The sequence below is a fragment of the Lepidochelys kempii genome, chromosome 18, assembly GCF_965140285.1.
Source record: "Lepidochelys kempii isolate rLepKem1 chromosome 18, rLepKem1.hap1, whole genome shotgun sequence".
Taxonomy (NCBI): Eukaryota; Metazoa; Chordata; order Testudines; family Cheloniidae; genus Lepidochelys; species Lepidochelys kempii.
The window spans coordinates 13,055,040-13,081,676 of record NC_136397.1 but is presented as its reverse complement, the minus strand read 5'-3'; the positions used below and the strand labels follow the sequence as shown (position 1 = coordinate 13,081,676).

At 43.9% G+C, this 26,637-nt stretch overlaps 1 protein-coding gene across 3 annotated transcripts in view; it reads right to left on the bottom strand.

Moving 5' to 3' along the window:
- Positions 1 to 26,637, bottom strand: part of MTOR (mechanistic target of rapamycin kinase) — a 106,029-nt gene that overhangs the window by 22,011 nt on the left and 57,381 nt on the right. For all 3 annotated transcript variants that reach the window (XM_073316890.1, XM_073316891.1, XM_073316892.1), the window contains 8 exons: positions 20,728 to 20,803; positions 14,984 to 15,123; positions 10,155 to 10,255; positions 8,065 to 8,180; positions 5,943 to 6,020; positions 5,247 to 5,354; positions 2,253 to 2,378; positions 710 to 841 (listed from right to left, as the gene is read on the bottom strand). In XM_073316890.1, the coding sequence (XP_073172991.1) occupies positions 710 to 841; positions 2,253 to 2,378; positions 5,247 to 5,354; positions 5,943 to 6,020; positions 8,065 to 8,180; positions 10,155 to 10,255; positions 14,984 to 15,123; positions 20,728 to 20,803 (877 nt within the window). The remainder of the gene's footprint in view (positions 1 to 709; positions 842 to 2,252; positions 2,379 to 5,246; positions 5,355 to 5,942; positions 6,021 to 8,064; positions 8,181 to 10,154; positions 10,256 to 14,983; positions 15,124 to 20,727; positions 20,804 to 26,637) is intronic.

Below are 26,637 nucleotides of genomic sequence, written 5' to 3'. Positions count from 1 at the left end.
CTTCTTTCGCCATCACAGATCAAGTAGAAGACTTGAAAGCATTAATCAGAGGTCCCCTTTCCCTTACATAGGCAGTCAGTGGAGATGAGACATACCTGGAGGTATGACCGAGAATGATACCATGGAAATACCTCATGGCATTTATTGAATAGAGTAGGAGACCGCTCTGGTGCAAAAGTGAGTTGCACTCTGTTCTACACATAGGCAGCTCCTTCTGCTTTTTACATTTAACGGAAGGGTGGTGAGACTAAGTGCTTGCAAATGGCACAGTCCCAGAGCTGGCAAGCCCAAAGACAGAAAAAATGAAAAAGACGTGGTAGAACATTTGAGAATAAACAGAGGCTCTAATGTATATTAAAATAAGATAAGTCATCCAGTCTAGAGCTTACTGGATTTGAGTATGTAAACTCTCTGTGTTGCAACGTTAGAACATTCATCCCAGGCTCCTCACAACCAAGTTATTCTCCTGACAAAGCCCTCGGTACTTTCCAGCTGTCTCTTGGTTGGATGTTTTCATCTGTTGAATGTTTTAATCCATACCCATCACAAAAATCTATTTTGCCTTTTCTTTATTGAGGCTGCAACCATTTTTCTTGTTTTTTTTTACTGGCCCTCACCATGGGGGTATGTGTGTGACTGACAGACCAAGAGTCCGGGGCCGCTTGTGGTGAGTGGAAAGGATTCTGAGGCTGTAAATAAGAACACGTACCTTGCGGGCACTCTTCCACATGTGTTTCATGTAGGCATACGTCACTTGGGGATGAACAGTTGGCAACGGGTGATCCAGCTGTCGAGATGGGTCTACTCCCAGGAGCAGTACAAGTGTCTTGTGGGCCAAAGCCTTGAAAGAATGACAAATCAAAAACCAGGTTACAACAAACTTGCTTTCACCTCCACACGCCCTTGTTCATAACAGTCTCTAATGACAACCACTTAAAGTGACATTGCTTCTCTGTACTAAGGCAGACATAGGCAGGTCACATCATGCAGAAAGTGCAGCTGTGCCCTGGAACATGTGCAAGGCTACACTTCCACGGTATGCCCATGTGAGTTTCATATATTGTGACAAAGTTTCTGCTCTACCTTCGTGGGTCTTGCGCTTATTGGTGGATTTGCTTGCCTTGGAGCTTCACGGCAGCCCTCAGCTTGGCTGTTTTTCTGAATTCACAGTCCAGGTCGACTCCTCCTGGTGTCTGATGATGCTTGTACACCTCAGTCCTCCAACAGTCCACGTTCTCACTCTCAGCTCCTCACACGCACACCACAAACTGAAGTGAGCTCCTTTTCAAAACCCAGGTGCCCTGATTAGCCTGCCTTAATTGATTCTAGCAGGTTCTTGATTGGCTGCAGGTGTTCTAATCAGCCTGTCTTAATTGTCTCCAGAAGGCTCCTGATTGTTCTGGAACCTTCCCTGTTACCTTACCCAGGGAAAAGGGACCTACTTAGCCTGGGGATTATATATCTGCCTTCTGTTATTCTCCTATAGCCATCTGGCCCAACCCTGTCACAATATATAACGTCTGATTTAACAATTCTGCATGGTCACTGTGGAGAAGTATCCCCAGGTCACAGAGTCTCTCCCCGTACCTGGTGTTAGTATTTCATGATTTACACCAACATTCTCAGTACAGAACCCAGTTTACAATAACTGTCAAACTAGAGGTTATGGATTGCGGCAGAGAACAGTGGCTCTGAAGCAATTTAGAACAAGCTTCTGTGCTCAAAGGCCACCTGGGACATGGAACAAGTTGTCAGAAAGTAGTAAGCAACTGTATCAATACACAGGGGAGAGGGATGTGGTTTGGTAAAACATGAGAGAGAAATGGTACCGCTGTTATCTGTATTGAGGGTTATGGAGAGATACACACTCCAGCATCCGGATTACTATTTCCTGTATTTACAAGGATAACCGCCCCATCCCCACAACAGACCATATATTTTCTCCTGGCCCTAGATGTTATGTTTTCAAGTCAGTAGCCAATAAAGAGTGGGAATTCTTTGTGGTTTATGTTTCTTTTTGGTAATAAATAGTATTGAGGTTACTGCCCAAACTAGGAGCGTAACAAGGATACTAACATAACTATTTACATAGGACTGAAAGTGCAATGTAAGAGCCACGTGTTACTAATACTAATACTATATTACATTAAAGTTTTCAGACCCAGCATGGGAACAGAACTTGGCTGTAAGTCTCTCTTAGGATGACTATTTGTCCCCTGATGACAGTGGTTTCCCACAGACTTCCGACTCACCAGTCTCCCACTCTTGCCACAGAGGCTGGCATACTTGAGCCAAGTTCTCATGTCCTCGTGAGGGTTGACAACGAGAGACCGGACCATAAGTATTCTCTGCCAGTCCTCTACAATCCGCTGGCAGCCCTGGGAAAAGAAGTGCAGACAGAACCTATTAATGTTCTCTTTTCCACAGGGACCATTCCTCCATAACCAAAGATCTGAAGAGCCTGTCCCCAAGATTAGAATGACTGCTGTACCCATATTTCACAGCAGACAGACACCTGGCACTAACTGGCTGCATTCTTAACGGCTATGTGTGAATGAGGATAAGTCCCTGAGCCTCATACTCAATAGTCAACCTCATTAGATGCCAGCTGGTTGCTCCAAGTCTAATGACATTCTCTAATGGAAAAAGGAGAGACCTTTTACAGTAGAAGCAGATCCAAAAGCAGAGCTGTTACTTCTGCACTGTCAAAACAACAAGGCAAGGATTTCACAACATTTCCGAACCCAGCTTCAAACTTTATTTTTGGTTTCAACAGTGACTAGTTCCAACATGAGAAGGTACAAAAACAAAAAAGTTCTGAAAGCTGCAAAGAGATATTTTTGTTATTGACCTTTTCCTTCCCCTAATTGCTGCTGGGTTTTTTTTTTTTTTTTTTTTTTTACAGACGCTGAAGTGATTTTGACGACACTCTGCCAGAAATTGCATTGCCAACTGCTAAAGCAGGCGTTGTCTGGTTACTGTCTACCTGTGCTGAGTGCCACAATAGCTTCAAGTCCAACAGAGCAGATAAGACAGGATCTGGCCCTGAAGTTGAAGGGTGCATGGATGCGTCCAGAGAGTTAAGTCTTGTCTACACTACAAAATTAAGGCGACCTAAATTAGGTCCAAGTACAGCCACCACAGTGGTTCATGTCCATACTTTGTTCCCTCTGTCAGCTCACAGTTGGAGCCTTCTTGCCCTGGGGCTGCCAGGCTCTTGCTGTGAGCCCCAGGGTGGTGAGAAGGGGACCTCTAGCTGAGCCCTGCACGAGGCTGACAGCCACTAGGTGACGTAAGTAACGCACTGTGTTGCACTAACTATATCGACCTACGCACTATGCCTCTTGTGGCGGTGGAGTTATTAGGTTGGCCTCGTGGGCGACTTACATCGGTGGGAGCAACGTTGCACTGTAGACACTTACAAAGTTCGGCCGATGTAAGCTGCCTTACACCGACCTAACTCTGTAGTGTAGACCAAGCCTCAGATGCAAAACTGCGGGTGGCAGTGCACTGGCCACCCACTGGGGCTTGGGCTGACTGGGTTGATCAAGTTCTTAAGGGTGGGATAGATAAGCTTTAAGAGGCCTCTAAGTCTTTATGAAGCCTCTGAAGTTTAGATGGATGCAGGACTGACTTAGACTTAATCCATCCCAGAGATCTACGGTAGACTGTGCCCACTGGAGACAAGCACAAATTTTGTAACAGCAAGGGATTCTATCTGGAAGCAGCAACACAAATCTGCTTCTTTGCAGGCAAGTCAAATGCTCAATCAGCATGTGATCTTGAAGGGAAAATCTCATACCAAGGGAAAAAAGAAAGTCTTCTCATCTCTGATTAAATAGCTAAGTACCCCACTGACTTTTCAAAACTGGGTGCACGCAAATTAGACAGAAAAGCCTGTTCCTTGCAGCCCTCCCTAATGCCCAAATCAACCTTCCACCAAATCATCTAACAGGCATTTTATAATTATTACTAAGACACAATAAAATGTACAAGAACTGTATGTACTGTTCTCAGGACCATAAACAGCTTTACTCATAGACATTACTCTCCCCATCACACTCAGCCTCTCCTCTCCAGAGGAATGTTCTCAGCTTTTCCAGACAAGAATGCAGTTTGGAAGCAAAAAGCATTGTCACAGCTCCCTAAATAGTTGAAATGTTCACAGTAGCAACAGGTAAACACCCTTCAGTGTGGGGGCCCATATAGCAGTGAGAATTCTCCCTCCAGAAGGAACACTGAAGTCCAATGCAGTTTATACACTTCATTCTGACTATAATTTCCCCCCTGAGAGGAACATCTCTCTGGACATGCTAGAAGGTACTGTATGTGTTACTTCATGTACAGGCCCACCCTCTCACAGAAAAGCTCCCTCCAGAAAGGATACCCACTCAAAATATTTAGGTGGTCTTAAATCCTAGCACGTGTCTTGGGCTTATGCTCTCTAGGCAAAAGACGCATTAGCTTTCCAGTGGAACTGGCGAAAGTTCCCTTGCTTGGGGCACTTAAAAAGGTGGACAGGACAAATCAGTGGAGAATAATAGAGGAACAATCCTGCACTGCCCAGGTGGGGTGGATAAGGTGACCTAAAATGCTAGGAAATTTCTATTAGCAAGACAAGGTGAGTGAGGTAATATCCCAGCAACGGATATTACCTCACTTCACCTTGTCTATCTAACATACTGGGACCAACACGGCTGCAACACCACTGCATACAGGACATTTCTATGACTCTTTGCACACTGATGCAGCGTCTTTTTTCTCAGTATTACTCATCCCAATCATTCCATCATGTGGCATAAACAGAATATTCATTTATATTTAACATGCAAACATGAAAATGAAAGAAGAGGAGTGGACAAGTGTAATATTCTAGCACCCGAAAGCTAGACAGAAAGTTTGTACAAGCAGCCCTGCAGGTTTCACTGAAACCTCTACTCCACTCAGATCTCTTTAGAACCTGCTTTGGAGCAGGCAAATTTGAAAGATCCTGTGCCAGGCTTTAAAATGAGCACATACACCATGGCGGTGGCCAGAGGCATTAAATACATGCTGAGGACACGTCTGTAAAGAAGAGAGAGAGCAGATTGTTATGCTGTGGGGGGACGCAGAGTCTGATTGTCAGAAGTGCTGAGCACTCACAACTCTAGCAGACATCAATGGAAGCTGTGGGTGCGCACTGCCTGAGCATCTGTGCCATCGGCAGGAGGTATACAGAGGTTTATAGCAGTCTCTGGTAGATTTACCTGCAGTCTCTCCCACCATATCTGGCGGATGATCTCGCGTCGTTCTGGTACAAGTTTATACTGGATAACCTCTTCCAGCTCTGATAGCATCTGGCAGGATACCATAGCCTGAACGAAACAATCACATTCCATCCCAATCAATGCACAGTGAATCCAGGACTAAAGATCAGCACTTGGCCTAAAAACCTTGGTGTTATCTACTGACCAAGAGGGAAAGAACAGGCAGTTGCCATTCAGGTACCTTGATAATCCACTGTCTTCTAGGTTTCCTCAAACTGCTGCAACAAAACCCCCAATTCTGATTCAAGTGAAGATTCATCTCCATCTTCACTTGAGCCTGAGCCTCCCCCACAATGCTTCTAAACGTTGACCTTAAGGATGACTTTCCACTGGGGTGTGAAAGCTGAGCTTTTCCACCCGGAGACAGAACTAACCACAAAACTTGACCAGGGCAGAGGTAAGGGTTGGTAGTGGGGTGCTGAATCCCAGTGTTCAGTCACATTTTTCTCTCTCTACTTCTCAGTGGATTCAGACCCTTTTCCAAAAAGCCACAATCCCCACATACAAGAGCCATTTAGTCTGTGGGTCCGCGTGGCCTGCATAGGCCTTTGTATTTGATACACAAAAACAGTCAGGAAGCTCTGAGCTTACATAAATAGCCTAAACTAACATGAAGGCTGCAGGTCAGATACTCACCCCATAGGCCCGACTGTAACTCTCTCCTGCCATGGCGGTCAGCTCAGCATCTAGCAGGTCTCTGGCCTTGTCAATGCACTGAAACGGAAGCTGAGACTTCAGGGGTGTGCCTTGTCCACAGACAGTAACAGTTCATACTAACGCTCAACTGTCCACTCTCTATTTTCCCACAAGGAAGGTTGGAGCCACCCCAAACTCCATCAGGCACCAGAAAAGGAGTGTCACCTATAGGGAGAATTAGCTCTAAAATGGAAACTAACAGAAAACTGGAGAATCCAACGGCGAGTATGGGGGAAAAATTGGGACTTGCATTTATAATCTAAACATGTGTCCTGTCTATGGAAGTTTGGATTTGCTAAAGCCCCTCAGACATAGACTGCGTCACCAGTGTTTGCCGTGCTTTTGACCCCAGTGTCCTTGCAAAGCCCAACTATAACATTTATAAGGGAAGGAGGAGTTGGAATTTTGGTAATAAGTGTGAAAGAACCAGTTACAGAAAAGCCTCAGGAGCTTTGTTTCTTTGATAGCGTGCAGGTATCTAAGGCCATGTCTACATTTACAAGCTTCCAGCGGCACAGCTGTATCAGTACAGCTGTATCACTGTATCAGTACAGCTGTGCCACTGTAAGAACACTTGTGTAGCCGCATGATGCTGACGGGAGAGAGCTCTCCCATTGACATAACAAAACAGCTCGACAAGTGGCAGGAGAACGTCTCCCGCCGACATAGCACTGTGCACACAAGGGTTTATGCCGGCAAAACTTGTCTCACTCAGGGAGGTGTTTTTTTCACACTCCTGAGCAACAAAAGTTTTGTTGACATAAGTGCTAGTGGAGACCTGGACTTAGATGGACTTCACAGCTCTACACGCCCCAGTAACGTCTTATGAATGTTCTAGACCCTGAAAACCCCACATCTCTCAGTACAAAGAAGACACTCTGAGTGCATGAAACAAGGCCCTGCTCTGGTGCCATTAATTATATAATCTCTCATCTGTAACTTTTCCCTTTCAAAATGTTAAAGGTTAATTACAAACCTTCATCCATTAAACACTAGGCCCGTTTTCTTGTGCATAACACTCAAGATATGTACGTGTTCTGCCAAGGCAGATTGGACCATTCCTTTATCTCATTCTGCAAGTCAGCACAGAATTCTGAGAAATACTACACAAGTTTCCTTGGAAAGTAATCTACATGCTTCACACCTGCAAAGGGAAGACGTTCCCCGTGAATTATGTCTGTCAAAGATGCACTCAGACAAACATGGCTCTGTTCAGCAGACTCTTTCCTTCCCCTTATGCCAAGTCTCAATCTAAGGGTACAGGTACATGACAATCAAAGTTGCAGCTGCAGACTGTGCAGACATAGCAAAGCTAGCTTTGATCTAGCTAGCTCAAACAACAATAGCAGGGAAGCCACAGCAGCACGGTGGCAGAATGGGTTGTATAACCCCACCCAGAGTTATGTACTCAAGTGGCTAGCCCACAGGTTCACTGCTATTGTTACTGGAGCTAGCTAGTTCAAAACTAGATTATGTACGTCTCCACTTGCTGCAGTCACACCTCTAATTGCAGTGTAGACGTACCCTCAGGATTACAAAGACTTCTCACTGCTGCAAGGAAGATCAGGTACAGGAGATGCACAAGAAGGTAAAGATGGGCCATGCACCTAAACCAAAAAGTATGGGGTCCGTTACAGCATCTGGCATTCATTAACACTACTCTGAAAAGGCTTGGCAAACACAAGAATGCACAGACTGACAAGGAGATACTGTTGTTCACGTCTCTAGCCATCAGTGCCCTTCACCGAATGCTGTCTTTTGCAGAACAATTTCCCAGACGGGATGTGTCCCATGACTTCCCTCCAGCTGCCAAGAGGACACAATAAAATAGAAACCTGAGTATGACTAAGACAACTCTTGGGCTAACGTGTCTCTACACAACTAGTGCAGTATTCCTGGAAGCACGCAACAAACTGAGCAGTCAGGGATAAGAGTTTCCACTTGAGAGAAGTTATTAGCAGTTATGGCCAACTGCTTTCAAATCGGCTCCATTGCTGCCAGGAAGGACACACAATCTCAGCGTGGGATTTACAGAAGCAAAATCATGAAGGAAGATGCTTACTTGTTGAGCCAATGAGAAGAGGTCTTGATGCAGTGCCAGCACGGCCCTGTAGAAGGCACCATCATGGGTGTCCCTTGGGATCATGCAAGTATATTCCTCCATGCTATCCCACTGACCTGAAGAGACATGGACACACTTGCTGATGCCATAGCCCTCTCTGAAACACTGCTAGAACTAGACTCCAGTGTTAAGCACGAGTACAGTGGTTAGATTCACAGTGCTATTGGATTCTGGCCAAGAGACTAATTTGGAGTCCAAAAGCACCATGTGAGGTTTCATCTACTGTTCTTTAAAGTAGCTGCCTTGAGATGGCTGAGGGAACTACAGAAAAACCTCACTTACCTGAAATCCCCTATTACCTGAAATCCCCTATTATCCAGAACTCACTTATATTTCCTCTGCCCCCATGTAGCGTTTGCATTGAAAAGTTTGAACCAACTTGATGTTCCCCTTTAATATAGATGAAGAGGATTCTATTCCAATGAGTGGCACAGAGCAGGCCAGGTGGGCAGTCATTTACCCTATCCCATAACACAAGAACAAAATAGTTGAAGAAATTAAAAAGGTAAAAAATCTAAAAGATTTAAAGGATTTTTTTAATGCACCGTGCAATTAACCCGAGGAACCTGCTACTCCAGGATACTGTTAATCAGCCTAGCAAACTTTTTAATGTATTCATCTATATGAATAAGAATACCATCTATATTAGACTAACAAGGAAAAATTACAAGAGCTATCAGTTCTGCTTCAAGGAATGAAATGATCAGAAGCTATTTCTCCCATTGTGTAATATTACACAAATAGAGATATCACAGGGGTTCTAAGACTTCCTCTGAAGCATCTGGCACTGGTTACAAATAGAGACAGGACACTGGATTAGATGGACCACCAGGCTCTTCCATGAAGGCAGATTTGTTGTTGAGAGCTAGAGGTGACTGCTTTAGGGGCTCAGCATTAATGAAATGGAGGACCCACTCGTGGCACAATGCTCCATGGTGTTTTTCTATACAGGCATCAAGTAGTGCAGTTGCTTCACAGAGATAATTTTTCACTTCTCCCCCAGTGAAAATACCGACATCAAAGCAAGCACTATGGTAATCTGTCTTCAGAAGGGACAACCAACTTCATTTACAGGTTCAGCAAACTGTAACGTGGGTGGTTTTACAAGGCAAGGTTTCATTTTGGTAGGCAAAGTTCTCGTATTCTTTGTGATAAAACAGCTGCAACATTAACATTGGGCTCTTGTGGAGGAAACTTTTTCTGGAAAGTGTGGCTGCACTTTGGTATTTCACAAAAGGGGAAGATTACTCTCATTGGATGGAGCTAGGCAGACAGCAGGCATATGCTATGCAAACTATCCCCACCTCTTTCCACTGACGCATCTCAAACAGGACTTATTTACAGAACTGTTCCACTCAGGGGCTTCTCATTAGATAACATCCTGTCAAAATAGTTAAGGGATGGATGGCTTTGCAGTTTGTGAACAACAGAAAAACTAGTAAAATCACATCAAGTTCATTTCATGTACAAATTACATTAGATTTGAAACTTAAGAACATAAGAATGGCCATACTGGGTCAGACCCAGTATCCTGTCTTCTGACAGTGGCCAATGCCAGGTGCCCCAGAGGGAATGAACAGATAATCATCAAGTGATCCATTCCTTGTCACTCATTCCCAGCTTCTGGCAGACAGAGGCTAGGGACACCATCCCTGCCCATCCTGGCTAAGAGCCATTGATGGACCTATCCTCCATGAATTTATCTAGTTCTTTTTTGAACCCTGTTATAGTCAGCAGAGGTCAAACAGTACTATATTAATCCATCTCTTTATTATTATTCAACCCTCAAAAGGTACCTTTTCATTACCTAAGGGTGCATTGGCAGCTTTTGCATAAAAGGTTACACATTATGGGCTTGAACATTAAATGACCTTTATTATTTCATGTAACCCTATAAATAAGCTTGCTCTATGTGTTTTCTCTTATCTTGTGATTCAGACTTCTTAAAAGATGTAAATTACACCCCTGAACTCTCTCCTCAATTGCTGTCTTACACCGTCCCCCAAGCACAGCTGGAAGACATACATTACCTAAGCCCCAAGCAGCAGCAGCAGCCATCCTAGCCATCTTGGCTTGAGTTTCGTTATTTACCAGCATCCACTTTTCACAGCATTGCTGATGAAGCTGCCCCCTGGGAGGAATAATTCACAGTTTCAGGTTAGTGAAAACCTCCTCAAAGGGTTCGCTGTGTGTGACAGCCACCTTCCAAGGTGTCCCTTGTACTGAGGGATCAAAGACGTTCTAAATGTCCCTTGTGTTAAGCAGGCGGGTCGTGTTTTCTGGATTTAATCTAATACCCTGTTCTAGGACGGCGCTGCCAGCTCAGTTTTTTAAATGTTTAATAGTTTCTAGGGAATAAGAACAATTTCACACCTAGATTTTTTTTTTTTTTTTTACAGGCCTAGCCCCATCAATCCTCTTTTACATAGAGGAGAAGAAGTGGGTTTACCACTTCCCTTTTGGCAAATCCACAGACATAATGTGGTTTGGTCAATGAGGAGTTATTTAGCCTCAGAACATTTCAAGAACATCTAAACCAAACCAGTGAAAAATTATTTTAAAAACGGAGCTGTCAGTTTCAGCCTAGAACAGGGTATTACATTAAATCCAGAATTCATAACCCGCATACTTAAAGCAAGGGACATTTAGCACTTTTTTGGAAACATCAGTAAAAAGGACACCTATGATGAATGGGTTCTGAACAGTTCCTGGCTCCCAGCTTTGTCAAACATTTTGGATAAACACACTATGGGGTCTGCATGCTTCAAAAAGATGAAGCTACACAGTCACAGTTACAACAAATAAGGATGAGGACTTGTCTCAATAGGTTCTTAAAGGGGATTCGCTAATCTTCACCTCTAGTAGAGAGGAACCTCCAAGATGCTTTCATCAACCTTGAATGTGTTACCTTAGAGACTAACCAATTTATTTGAGCATAAGCTTTCGTGAGCTACAACTCACTTCATCGGATGCATACTGTGGAAAATACAGAAGATGTTTTTATACACACAGACCATGAAAAAATGGGTGTTTATCACTACAAAAGGTTTTCTCTCCCCCCACAATAAATAAATTGGTTAGTCTCTAAGGTGCCACAGGTACTTCTTTTCTTTTTGCGAATACAGACTAACACGGCTGCTACTCTGAAACTTGAATGTGTTGTTGATCACATCAATTAATCTGGGTGTTGCAAGTTCAGTATTTTTCAGCCTGGAAAGTCTGTAGCAGCAAAGCAGCTGTTAACTATGAGGGAGACCAACTTGCCTTCTCATTGCTAGTCTCTAGTCCCCGTGAGGAAGATAAATTAGTCAACACGAGAATGGATGAGCTGCCACAGGCAGGACAGTCATACTGACAGCTTAATGGTCCAGGAAAAAACAGCAGCAGCGAATCAGTACCCAATATGAGCTAACACAGAAGCATGGCTCTCGCAGACATAATTATACCAGGAGACAAGTGGCTAGGTCTGCCCTGGCTGCACTTTCAAACGTCCACTGCACAGCATGCTGAGAACAGCAGCATGGTGCAGCAGCACCAATTCCAGAGGAAATGTCAGTTACTGTCAAGCACAAACAAGCAACACAAATAGTACAACACTACGGCAGAAGACAGACAGCAGGCCAAGTTGACTAAGGCACTAAATTCTCAACCTTGGGATTGACATATTATGGTCAGTGGGAAGGAGGTGGTCACATGACTGTGGCACTATTGGGTTACATGAAATATTTACTTTGTTTGATAGTGACCTAGGTGCGTTTTACCTAGAGAGCGTGCTAACTTCACTCATGGATACGGGAACATTCCTTCTGGGTAACTAGGAGCGCAATTCTGCAGTGGCATACATAGCCAACCTTGTGAAACCAACTTCCTGGATATTCTGCCACAGGAACAAAGTCTGTTTACTTTTTTCTTTGCCATAAGATCATTAACTTCTGCACTGTGACTGCATTCAGATTCAGAACCTCAGTGCTGTCCTGATGCAGGGTTTTGCTTTCGAAGATATAAATGTACAAGCTACAGCTATATTTACATTTCAAATCGTACACAGAGCGAGTCCATTCAATTTCAACATTCCATCTGAGCTCTGGAGTGGGTGTCTATCCTGCAGCAGCTGATTTATCACAAATATAAGACACCAAGAAAGGTGGGAAAATGCTCCCTACTGTGTTTATTTTATTTCAACAACAATAAAAAATAATCAGATTGTTGCTAAGTCCTTAGGCCCCAGCTTGTCCTGCGGATCACCTTGACGTGTATCCCGCAGACAGACGGCTACGATCCCATGTCTAGGTAGGTGATAAGAGGACTACAGAAAGACACGATATATAGTATCCATAGGAAGACTAGCCCTCTAGACTCCTTGGTCTCTTCCCTGCTCCATCTGCTGAAGTCTCTCTAAAGGAAGCTATATCAGGACAAAAAGGATAAAAGCTCCCTCCCTGATGCAGAAATAGTGTCCTGTTGTTTCCTTCCCAGCAGACCTTGCGAAGTTAAAAGAAATGTAGCTGCAAACTGCATTGTTTAGGAGAAATCTCACTCAGCAGAAGTAGACGTGTATAGCCAGGAAAGAAGATGGGCAATAGGAGCTGTTCTAAATTGTGAACAGGAACACACTATGATTTTATTTACTGTTCTTTAGTAAGGAAATAAAACAAAGCAGTGATCTCACACAGCCAAATGCAACCACATGATGATGCTGAAATTTCTCTAGACTTTTATCGGACGCTAAAAAAGTACCAACTGTGGAGGTGTTGCCATTCATAGATATTTAGGTCAGAAAGGACCATTATAATCATCTAGTCCGACCTCCTGCACGACGCAGGCCACAGAATCTCACCCACCACTCCTGCAAAAAACCTCTCACCTATGTCTGTGCTATTGAAGTCCTCAAATTGTGGTTTAAAGACTTCAAGGAGCAGAGAATCCTCAAGCAAGTGACCCGTGCCCCATGCTATAGAGGAAGGCGAAAAACCTCCAGGGCCTCTTCCAATCTGCCCTGGAGGAAAATTTCTTCCCGACCCCAAATATGGCGATCAGCTAAACCCTGAACATATGGGCAAGATTCATCAGCCATATCTCTGTGCATCTTGCTTCAGTGTAGTCAATTACACAGAAGAGAATCATTTTTGATTCCGGAGAACTAGATCATAGAATGACCTGGCTCTTGCTATTACATCTTCTGCAGGAACACTGTTTCCTCCCATATCTCTCCAGCACTAAAGTCTTCAAATATTGGGTCTCACTTCCCTCCCGCACCTCTCTGCCAAAACAGCAACAGTAAGGGGAGAATTACTTAAGCAGCCATGTGAAATGTAACTATAGGACAGAATGGCTGGGATGCCTGCATATCAATGGGCCGCAAGGCATTTCCTGTGCTGTCAGGACACCCAGTACACATATCGAACATTATCTGGATAGAGGGTTGGTCTCTTGTACATCAGGAAAGGGTTGAATGCAAGTCAGAACACTGGGATTCCCTCCCTTCCTACAGAATATGTCAACAGATATAGGGGTTTATAGCTTCTATAGAAAAACAAAATATTTCAGAAGAAATCTCTCCCAAATGCAGGGAAGCAGATGATTAATCAGAAAGGATGATTTTTACAGGAGGGAGAAATCCCATCAACCCCTGGTGGGAACTGCCTACTCCTTGCAAGGACAAATAAGAGACTGTCCACCAGGAGGCTCCATTCTTCCTGCTGCAAAAACTGAGGACGTAGGAGGAGAAAAATGCTGTTTGGATTTTGGACTTCTCGGCAGCCCAGCACAGTTTCCAGGCAGCTCAGTTTATGCAGCAGTGCAATGACCTCAACGGAGAGGAATCTTCTTCCTGTGTGCCGTTACATGGGTTCCTGTCAGGACTCATCAGCACACAGGCCTAGTGAGAGGAGAAGCTCAGCAGAGAGGCAGGACGTGCACAGATTTGCTGTGCCTGGAGGCAGAACTGCACACTACAGCGCACAGGGCCTGTCTTCTCTGCTTAGCCTCTTGATTCAAGGTGAGCATGGGAAACACCATAATCTGAAAATTCCAGATCATTAATGGGTCTCTCTCTGGTGGAAACAAACTCCGATGTTGTGATGTATGTGCCAAAGACCTGGACGTAATGTGGTTTCCATCAGCAAATGCCAAAAAAGACAAAAACTAATAAATGCTAAAAACAGTCAAGATGAGAAACTCGGACATCTGCAGCAGACTTGATGAAGTGGGTTTAAAATGAAAGATTTATCTGGCATAATCTCATTCAGATTGTTACCGGGAAGTAGGAAACGTTGTTGACATCTGCATAAAAAGGTCCACACGCTCCAGACAGGCATGTGAATAACGCTGAATAGGCGAGTAAAGCTAAATGAGTCATCATGGAAGAGTCTCACTTTTTGGTGGTAGTTTTGAACCATGCTGCCTAGTTATGTGTTCGCAGAACTCCTCTCTATTAATATTCTCTCTCGCTACTACGGGTGGAACAGAACTGATCAGCTGCACGTCCCCTTTCAGGTGGAACTTGGCTAATCAGATGGCTCCATCTGAAAAGACTCAGACAGGGTTGTCTAACACCTGCAACAACATGCTGCCTTGATGTGCAGGGTGAGCAGCAACTTGATATCTTCTAAATGTTAGGAAAGTACAAATAAATGGGAATTCAGGGAAGACATTTTCATCTGACAAGTAGCACGAATGGCATAATTCACCAGGTGAATAGGAAGCAGATTTCAGAAATAGCTTGCCATATTTCTGGAGCAAAATGAAACAGAGAAATAGCAAAACAGGAGAAGGCTGGGTCTGATATCAACTGAAATAGGAAAAGCTGTTTGAGGTCAACAGACTTTTCTGGATGATCCATTCTGAATTCTCTTCTTACCATTCTCCAAGTGCTTCCAGGCAACGCATACGTCCCAGCATCAGCTCAGGATCATCCTTGTTTGTGTCCATCTTCTTGTCATAGGCCACAAGGGCATCCTCCCACTCATGGAGCTTCTCATACCAGGTTGCTTGGATTTCCTGTAGGGTGGCGAAAGATCAGAAGACGCATCAGTGTTTTCTCTCTTTCTCTCTCTCACCTCTCCCCTGCCCTCCCATGACAGCTACCGTAGCTTTTCCTGGAACATGCTATCCACCTGAAATTGAAGAAATCTACACACTGTCTCCCAAAGAGTACTAGCTCTTGTTGATAGTAACACACAGGCTGTTCAGAAGGTTAGATATTAACCAGTCTTCAGTTTTTAGGTCAACTAATGCGACTCTGGATGTATGTTAGTCTTTACTCTCTTTACCTGTGCTGTTAGTTTAATAGCATTCAAGGACTTAGATCAGTGATACTCAGACTGTGGCTCGTGAGCTGCAAGTGAGTCTTTAATTTGTTTCCTGTGGCTCTTTGCAGCACATGATATTAGAATACCGTGTCATTTAATTATTAACGAATCTAAGTTACTAACCAATCAGGATGCTTTTACTATGTTATTACCCGATTAAGTTATCAACTTGCATTAAATTAACAACTTATTTGCTCTGAGAACTAAATATTGCCATCGCACTGTTTAAATATGAATAGTACTATAGTAAATGAGACAATGAATTCACATGACTGTGGCTCTTTTGGGTAATGTTGATCGTTAATCTGGCTCCTGAACCACTGAGGTCTGAGTATCACTGACTTAGATGCATGGATATACAGGAGAGTTTCCAGGTCCCAGGTAGTTGGACTGAACCTATTTTGCATACATAAATTATTGAAATTACACGCCATTATGTTTATTGTGGTTGGTAAATTGAGATCAGATTTCTTACTTGCTGGGCAAAGGGGAAAGGCAAGAAGTGCAGGTATTGAATATATACACATCAGCAGCAGTACCAGATACCTAAGAATTTTGCATCACAGGAACTCACTATGATGTCTGTACATCCATCATCTCAGCATGGCTAGTTCAGATTTGCTACCAGTTCCAGGAGAAACCGGATACAGGATATTTATCCACAGGGATCTAAATAGGCATGTCTATGGGTGGTTAAAGTGCTTATAGAGAATTCCTAACAAGACCACCAAAGACATTCAGTCTCTGGTTTGCAAGTTCCAACCTAAAATGTTTCCTCTGCCCTTAAAGATTCAAGCTTGCTAATTCTCATGGAAGTTGAATTAGTTGTTTGTCCAGCTCTGCTCGTTACACCCAGCCTTTTGTCCATATTGAATATCAGCACAAACTCTGCTATGACAGATGGAAGCTCACTTTGTGCTAGTGAGAAAGCTGTAATCCTGTATACCTGACAAACCTGCAAGACAGGAGCTAAATGCATTCGGTATGTCAGTGGGATGAATTCCAGATTTTCTTCCCACTGATTTCTACTGAAATACTAATATGAATAGTTTGGGGAGTGGGCAGAGGGGAAGCAGAAATTCCACATGGATGAATTTAAGCAAGAGGAGAAGTACTATAACCAAGAATGAAGCAGCTAACCACAAAATCTACAACTGTGCAGAATGCAGTTGGGTTGGTGCTGGGCCGTTTCGCAGCAGGGGAAGATTCTTGAGCGATGGTCTGGTCTAACCCCTACCCTTAAGGAGAAAGATTGTGGTTTGCTACGCAGGCTATAGAAACAAACCAACTGCTGAGCGTTATCTACTGCACAAACTTTTCTTCAACCTCTTGTTTCTTTATGGATTTTAATTTTCAGGAAATAAAAGTCTGCTTTGAATTCCTTGAGATTTTTTCCACACCGGATTCCCTGCCAATGTTCTTTTCTGCTCAGCCCTTGGCAGCTCTTGCTCTGGCATACGCCAAAAATGGATTTTTTTTTTACATCCATGTGGGCTGTGGGTAGGATAAACTAGACACTGCACTTCAGTGCCCTCCACGTGAGACACTAAGGCCTGTGCCTTGCCCTAGTTCGCTGTGGGTCTCCAGCTCACAACCAACTGCTTCAAGACCCATTAAAGAGCAAGAGGGAACCTCTTCTCTAGATTTATATGTTTAAAGAGATCTCATCTGAAATGTCCTCTTCACTCCTTCCCACCCCTAATCTTGAGCACTCAGGCCCACCCATTCTTTCTAGAAATTTCAGTTACAAGGACATAACAGAATGAGGCAACCTGGGGCTCTGCTCCCTCCACAAAGCAGGTACTTCAGGAAGCAAGAACAACTGTCGGGATATTCTAAAATCAGTTCTCCTCCAACACTGGGCCCCTTTTCCTATCTAGGGCCAAACTTTACATAGCGCCTCCAAAAGAGTTCGACCTAAATCAATCCCATCACTGCTGTGCTTACACCTGACCTGTATCCCATTCCCAATGGTCCCCACTAGAGGAGTCTATTTAAAAGGGGAACATGGTCCATTGCATTTCTGCTGCCGCCTCCCCTTTTGTGAAGAAAGTTGCCTTTCAGACTTCTTCCTCTGTACCAGATTAGAATGGGTGGAGGGGAGATTCCTGAATGCAAGTGAAGAGGAGAGTGTGTGTGTGTCAGTCAAACTAACTGACTGATTGAGCTGCCATTTTGAAGGGCCATTACCAAGATGCACCAGCTATTGGGTAAGCTCTTGTGCTCACTTGGGTGAAGGGAAGGTTAGAGGTACAACCCTTATTAAAATCTCTCTAGGTACATATGTTGCCCTGTCACTGCAGTAGCTGAGTGCCTACCAAAAATGTAACAGGAAAAACAACAATATATCTATCTCCATTCTGTCAAAGGAACAGACATCCAAATAAAATGGCTTGTCATTCAGAGTTCCTGAACACCTACAGTTCCCACAGATGTCAATGGCAGCTACAGGAGGTGGGTTCTTCTAAAAGACAGGTCACTTATGTAGGTGCCTAAGTGTGGATTTAAGTGCCTAATTTTAGGCACACAAGTTTGACAACTTTGGCTTTAGCCCCCACCCTGTAGGTTAGCAGTCTTCCATTTAGCCATTAGATCAAGCCCACCTACAGAAACTTGGGGGATTAGTTCAGATGGGGGCTTCCCCTGCTGCCTTTGCCTGGGTAAGTACTTCCATTGGTACCTGGTCAGGCAGCTGAGCCCAAAGCACCTATACCCACAAGCATCACCTGAATCACCCATACCTCCATAGCTGTGAAAAAACTTGGAATACTGTAAATGCAGCTAGGAGAGTGAATCCCTTCTTTGTGGGATGTGCATACTTGTAGCCAGACAGCCAGCCCCCCCCCTCAGACCAGCATTGCTGGAAACACAGGAGGAAGCCGGAACAGGGCACTTAACATATATTCCAGCACAGCCTTTGAAGCTGTGAAAGCACAGGTGTGCTGCTACAATGTGCCTCTGGGAACAGATACAACGATTAAGCTCACAGCAGGCAGAGGCCCTGTGACAGACATGGCTCTTAGCCCCTACTAAATAGCGTGATGCACACACACCAACATCCTAGGTGGGAAAATATTTACCCTGATAAAAGAAATGTCCAGTAGTCGAAACTTATTGTTTCTCTCCCTTGCAAGTGTAAACTACTCTTGCGAAAGCTGGCGTCACCCCGACAGACCAGCCTCAATTTGGCATAAGAAAGGAGAAAGAGAATAAAGGAGTACAGAGGTATAAGTCGGGGACCTACAGCACCATGATTTTTGAGTGCTTTTCACTATCTATCTGCTGGTCAGATAAGTGACAGCCTCCCAAGGCTTCTGCAGCTAAGAGGGTCCCTAAGCCTTGTCCCTTATTCGTCTTTCCGTGGAATTGAGTGACCGATCCTGGCTTGGCACCGCTGGAATCGAGAGATGCAAGGAGGGTAAGAAGCACCCACACCTGATCTCCTATCTTTAGTAAAAAGAAAAGGAGTACTTGTGGCACCTTAGAGACTAACCAATTTATTTGAGCATGAGCTTTCGTGAGCTACAGCTCACTTCAAATAAATTGGTTAGTCTCTAAGGTGCCACAAGTACTCCTTTTCTTTTTGCGAATACAGACTAACACGGCTGTTCCTCTGAAACCTATCTTTAGTGTACACATATTTTGAAATAGAGCTCTATACTTTGTTTTCTTTCTTTGGGATTGTGGCTTCAGTTTTGTAACTTGTTTGTGTGTGTAACATCTCTACATTTAAATAAGTAGGCACTAGCAATTTTGCAACCACATGATTAGAATCTAGCTTAATAAATTTTGGTAACCATTTATGCATAAGCCTGACTTGTTTTCTCTGGTTTACTGTAAAGCAGCCAACACAATTAAAGAACCTCAGCCGTTTTGGCTCTAAAGCCTGGCCATTAGGTGAGAGTACTAAGAGCCTAGCGTTGAGTTGTGCCGCCTCCACGGGGCAAACTCTTGGGGCACCTGTCAGTCAATCCTGGCTGCCCACTGCGAAGGAGCTCTGAGCTCTAGCAGTTAAAGTCACGGGTGGTTAGGACCTTGGGGCATCCGTCAGCCTAGCCCGGGCTGCCCGCCGCGAAGGGACAGTGCGTCCTAGCGGTTAAAGTCACGGATGGTATAAACAGGTATAGCTGGCACCTCACCAAACATCCTTGGCCGTCGGCTAACAATACTCCCACCGTTCTCCTTTTTATGAGGAGCATTAAAAACAAACAAACAAACGAACCAGAATAGGCCAGGATTTCTGTCTAAGAGCTTCACAGTAAGATTGTACTGCACTAATTCAGTACACTAGACAGCAGTTGACTCTCCTTTCCTTTCCCTCTGTGCTGGACAATCATGTCTGCAGTCACCCACAGACCTGGCAGATATCCTCTGTTTTCTACTTCATCACTTCTGGCATTTCATTAAAACGTGTCAGGACAAGCAGAGAGAGAGAGAACCTCAGGCTACTCTTCAGAGGCTTATTATGCTTTAATGCAAAACCCATGAGAGTTGAAGGACTGTTCTCCTGCCCACACACCCTCCTCAGCAACTAAAGAGTGAGCGGCATCATTCAGAGTAGTCACGACAGGCGAAACTCTATGTTGGTTACAAAACATGTGAAAAGTGAATGTGATGCTTTTATAATAGCACCCTTCATTCAAACAGTGATTTTCTTACAGGGAAGCAGCCAAGGAAATTCTCCCTGTAAACATTCCCTAGTTCCCAGCTACAAGTAGGTTTCCTGCCTAACCTTCCTGTTTGTTATAATTTTCTGGAGCTTGCCTTATCCTTTGATAAATATATTACAATCGTGTTCTTTACCTTGGTCTGGAGCTTTGAGACTTACATATGGCTTCTCTTGCTCTAGGAATTTCACAGATTCATAGAGTTTAAGGCCAGCGATCATCTAGTCTGACTTCCTGTATAATACAGGCCATTCAGTTTCACCCAGGTGTTCTTGTATTGAGCCCAATCATTGTCACAAACATATTGCTACAGTTCCAAAGTGCTTGGCACATTATAAGAAGGTTTTAACAGAACGGTATCACTTCACCTGCCACTGAAATATAGCCACCTTTGGAGCGGAACATAGCAGCTGATTAACAAGGTATGGCAACACTAGATGAGTATTTAGGACAGGGAGTGACCTGAAATTGCACATTGAAGGAGTCACATTTACAGGGACATGAGCTAAAGGTATTTCACAGTGAAGAGCAGAAATATGACAGAACGGGTATATGCCCACAGGGGAAACACTGAAAACATTGAGACGCTTTGGAACAGGACTATCCAAGTATCTAGACAGACTCACCAGCTCCCCAAAGTGCTTCATGGCATACTCAAGGACCCCAGCAGCTGCCTCGGGCTGCTGCAGCTTATTGTTAATGCTAGAAAGGAAAAGGAGAGAAAAAGGACATTTAGCATAGTCACTGATGTTTGGGGACCAGCACAAAATTCTCCCCAACTTTGAGAACAAATTGTGTCAGTTACAACTGCTAATGGAACACCTTCCCCGCCTTTTTTAATTTAATTTTTTTTAATTCAAAAGCTTCTTGAGTTGCTGAAAATAACAGGTATTGGACTGTGTAAGAGACACATTAACACCACATACACAAGCCAGACAATAGGTACAGCACAAACAATATACACAGTCTCAAGGTCCCTTACACAAGTGGCAATTGCATAACACTGCTGATTCTAAAAAGCAACCTACATAGAGGGGAGGAGGACAGTTGGCAACTGTTCATGAGCTAACATTTTCTCCTCTCCTCTTAAAGTACATCCTCTCAAGACTCAGAAATCCATATAGCTCCATAGAATTCAGACTCTTTGTTCAGCGCCTAAACCACACAATGGGGCTGCACTGACTGAGAATGGCTGCAATAATTCCATCACTCCCTCCTTTCTCTGCAAAAGTTCCATTCTCTCGCTTCTCCATGCAAGAGGAATCCCACACAAGCTCACAACTCGTAGGCTGAGACCCTATCTCCCACTCCAGCAGCAGGCCTGGAGGAGAGGAGACTAACTGCTCCCCTTCCTCAAGTGAGAATGGAAGCTGAATCAACAACTCATGACCCTAGTACTTCCCCATCACCTAGGAGCTTAAGACTGGTCCTGGATTGCAGAGCTCTGAATTGCACTGATTACATGCAAGGGGGGGAGGTTTAGATTGGATATTAGGAAAAACTTTTTCATTAGGAGGGTGGTGAAACACTGGAATGCGTTACCTAGGGAGGTGGTAGAAGCTCCTTCCTTAGAGGTTTTTAAGGTCAGGCTTGACAAAGCCCTGGCTGGGATGATTTAACTGGGAATTGGCCCTGCTTCGAGCAGGGGGTTGGACTAGATGACCTTCTGGGGTCCCTTCCAACCCTGATATTCTATGATTCTAAGGTATTGGCAGTTCTCAGCAGGCCAGATGGCACCTATGAACCCCACTGAATAAGATTGTGACTTGCAGGTTTAAGTCTTCATGGCTGCCTTCACTAGAACCATTTGTGGAACTGTCACACAATTAACAATGAGCCACTGTTTTGGCTTTTAAATGTCAAGAGATTGTAATGAGCAATGTTTTAAAATTTTATTTTGACATTTTTAATGAATTTCTCTGTAATGGATATGAGGCCTGACTAAAATAGGCAAAATTAGCTAAAAACAAATGGACAGGAAATACCTAAAGAGTCATATGGCACAACCTGAAAACATGCTGATGACCTGTGGGATGGCTGGTGTGCACAAGAGCTTACTGTAGGGGTTTATCAGAGGACATCTCAGTGAGGGCTCTTTTAGTTGTAACTGTGTGTTTGTGGTTGTAACTAACCTTCTGGATTCAGTGTAGGAAAAGAACCAGATCACAGGAACCCCACATTACTGCATACCTTCTTGCATTTTCAAATCACAGTTAGAGACTCCTAGAAGCATGTGTGTTCCCGAGCAGTGTTGGTAATACCAGAGTGTAACTGACTATAACCACATGGCGACTGTGCCATAAAATGTATTGCAATAAAATTGGAGTTAGCAGATTATAGCAACCGCAGGAAGGAGGGAGGGGTGGGGAAGACATATTTTCCAATATCTGTTGCTGCCTATATTCAGAATCGGGAAGTGTATTTAAAATGACTTGTCCTCCCACATTGTCCAAGATAACTGCTCACATTTTAAATTCTGGTGCTGGTAGCTTTTTAAGCTACCAATTGCCCAATTTCCCATGGTAGAGAAAGTTGACTGAAGCGGGAAACAAAAGGAAAGTCTGCAGAGACCCAAAGCCCAGTGCTAATGCTCACAGCTGCCACCTCCATGTGGGATGCTGGACGAAGACACAGCTACTCAGCTGCAGTGTTTTCACTAATGGCGAAACTCAATCAAACCCCTATTCAATGAGCAAGGGGAGACAGAAGCACAAGGAATATAGTTGTGTGCATTTTTCATATAACAAATACATTTGCAAATCAATGTGGCCTTGGCTTGGTGTTGCAAGGCTAGGATATCACTGAGTGCATGTGATTACAAATATATCTGTGGAGGAAAAGCCTGCTCCATCTGTAAAGAATCAGTGCTGTGAATGCTGGAAAGGACACTTCTGGTTTTTTGCTTCATTTAGTTCCCAGACCACCAGTTTTTCCCTCTGTTGCCACTAGATTTAGGGATTCAAATTAGATTTAGCGTAGTGACCAGCAAGAGACTTAAGCACAACTCATGTTTCTGCTTGCATATTCTATTTCTTCATTTTAATTTCCTCTGATTCACTCTGTCTTAAGCTAGGACTTTCTCTCTGGCCTTTTTCCTCTGATCCTCCTCCACATATGCAAGACCCTTTTGCCATCAAGCACCAGCTGCAGACATTCAGAGCTCCCGAGTGATTGCTGACTTTAAAAAACAAAACAAAACAAAAAAACCCAGGACCACCGATCCCTTTGAAGAACTGGATTAGCAATATGTACCAAAGAATAATCTGCTCCATAGGAACAGAGGAGAAATAATTTTATCATGTATGCACCCTTATGGGTTTTGGTGCTAGCCTGTCAAATAGGCTCTTGCCATTGCAAATATGCCCACCCTATTTTCAACTCCATCGCTTCTGTAAGCCCTTGTCTGTCTTTTCATTCACAGACTTTCAAAAGTATGAACCAGCCTTCACTAAGGAGGCTGCCACTACAGAGCGCAATGATACTGTAGTAGCAGTATGATCGCACCATATAACAGAGCAGCATCGTGTCTGTATTCTGATGGCCACTGGGCCAGGGCAACCAAAGCTGCTCATGAGCCTGGCTCTCCAGCCTAGCATGGTGCCCTTTGAAATGTTTCTATTATGTTGATTTTATAAGCTTGCAGACAGAGGGCTCAGTCAGCGCATGGGCTTTTGGTGCTCACACTGTGTGCGCCTTTGCTTAAACTCCCGTCAGGAGGAATTCATGTTTTATGGAACTCCTGGGATTTTATGAAGCCCATTTTATGAATGGTCTCTGGATCACTACTCTTTTCTTATTAATGTGGGAGATCTTATAAAGTGCAAATTGTTCAAAGCAAAGGCTCAACAGCTGAGCATTTTACAGAACACAACCCAGACCAATATTAATTCCAGCCCATGGTTGGAATGGCAGACGCATAATGTAAGAAAACCATAGAAGCCAAGAGCAAAAGAAAGACAGACCTACTAAAAGGTTCTACACGTTCTTCTCTGTTCAGACACATGGGCAACAGGCAGCATTCAGAAATGCACCCACCACCCATTACCCACAAAACAGAGCCAGGCACCTCTTCCCACTTAAAAGGCTTTCTGAATCAGCGAGGGGACAGAGAAACTAAGAGACAGGTAATAGGCCCAGCAGTGCAGGAGCAAAGACACCTGCAGAAGAAAAGAGACATGTTTCCAACTAAATGGATTTTTCTTCCACGGAAATGTCTATTTCTGTCCTTCATGAAATAGTAAATTCCCCAAAAGGATGTGATTTAACAGCACTGCAGGGCAGAACAGGCGTTTATAGGACAGCCTAGTACAAGACAAAAAAAAAAAATCGCTGTCTGTGGAAGATAAAGAAAAATAGTCCCATGCAGGGGGACGAGGGCAAGAAGAAATGGAAAGGGACATCCATTTTTCAATGGGTGGGTGTTACATACAGAGAAGTGGAAAAGCCATAGTCTGTTTCCAGACACTAGTTCCCATAGCAGTGGTTCTCTTGCAAGCCAAGGAAGTTGCAAAGTCTCAGCATTCAGCGAGATCGGGCTTGGGGAGAAGAACATAATACCTACATTGAGCATAATTTACATTCAAGCTTCCTCCAGCCCTCTCACTTAAACACTACAGTAAACAAACTAGTTAATGCAAAACTGCCTTAGACCTTCCTTGTGTGTGGCAAGAACAGCACTGGCCCTAAATAAGCCAAGCCAGTGACCACTTGGAGTCTCTTCTCTTCTGGAGCCCTATTATCCACAGTCTGCAACTCAGGGGCAGTCCTTCCTTCTCTGGCTGTGGGATTAGAAGGAAAAGCAACTCCACTGACATCTGTCTTGAGGATGGACTGGGGCCCTAGGCTTGCTACAAATCATAAATTGTACCGATGGCACATCATCACATCAAACTAACTAAAGGGGAAGAAAAAAAACCAACCTGAGTAGGAGATTCTGGTCATTCAACTGACAGCTAATCCTGGCAGCTAGAATTCTTCATGCTTAAACCTTTACCAGCAAACACTCATCTCACCAACATGTTCACTGAACTTCCATAATGGAGGTGGTTGGAAATGACTAAAATTGCCAATTCAGAGTAAAGATGGCTCCAAGTAGTACAATGTCATACACATTTATGCAGTGCTTTTAAAGTCAGTGTCCAAGCCCGTTAGAAGCATTAATTCTTACCACGTACCATCAGGAACCGAGGTGGCATATCTATTTTACAGATCAGGAAAACGAGGTACAGACACAGCACATTTTTAAATGCATCTTTCTAAATAAAATATGCATTTTAGAAGACACGAGTTGTACAGTTACCCGACCATAATGAAAGTGGGAAGCTACGTTTTCTTTTGTCTCTTTTACCAGCAGAAGAACTAATTTCAAAGACCAAAGCCATCGCCAGCCTCTCTCAGTGCTCCATGCCTCTCCCACTAAGGATTGTTTTTTTTCCCTTCAATTACAACACCCCATGAAATACAGATGTATAATGAGAATACCGAGAGAGCCTTCAGCTGAAGTGGCATTGTTCACACTAGCTGAGCTAAGGAGGCATGGGGTGACAAAGAAATGTTTCAGTAGCCTTCTTAGTGGTATAATAATTTTATTATTGAAATTTCTTTTGTGGGGAAATCTCTTTTGTGGCTAAGCCACCAGGCTCAGAGTCCGGAGGTCTGGGTTCCAGCTCTGCTTTTCCTGGCTTCATCTATAATCCTGGACCCTACATAATCTAGCCTTCGTCTTTTTGCCACTGAAATCAAACCAGTGCATCTATTTTGTAGATAAATGCTGCCAGAGAAGTCCACAATCAAAACACAGGTCCCCCTGCTGTCAGATCTGACGAGCTCCTTTCTTGTATATTATTGAAGTCCAGGTGTTCTCAATGGCTCTTCAGTAGTTAATATCCACATGCCTTCCCGGGTCTATGTACAATTTAGAGTTTCAAGGTCCATGCATGAAGCCTACTTACACCACAACCCTTAATCTGCATCATGTGTATCATGTTTCCTACACAATGAGAACTCTGTGCACCCTATGGAGCACATAGAGCCCATCTACAAGGATACCTTGGACTTCTCTACAGGCTGGTCAGACTGTTCATGCCACAGTCTAGCCTTGTAATGCTGACTCAGGAACACTACAAGAGCCGTGAAAAAGACAGGGCCTGGAATGTTTCATGCCGTTGCATACTTGAGATAGGAAGAACCCCTTTCCTAATCCCCACATTTCCAAAACACCATTAATGGGCACCAGAGAGAAATAGGTGCAAGCTTAATTCATGCTGCTCTACAGAGACCCAGCTCTGTGTCAGAGAGATAACAAATAGCGGTGCTTTATCCCCTGCCCTAGCACAGGAGAAAACCAGAAAACCAGCAGGTTGGCTCCTGTTTTGTTTGTTTTTTTAAATCCTCTACAAAGCAGTCTCCTGTGGGGCTTCTGGATGCCCAAATGGTCCAAGACCCTCCCTTCCTGCTACAGTGATTTGAAAGGGAAACATTGCAACGTAAAGCACTTGAGACAGACATTTTGGTACCATGAATGAGATTGTCACCCT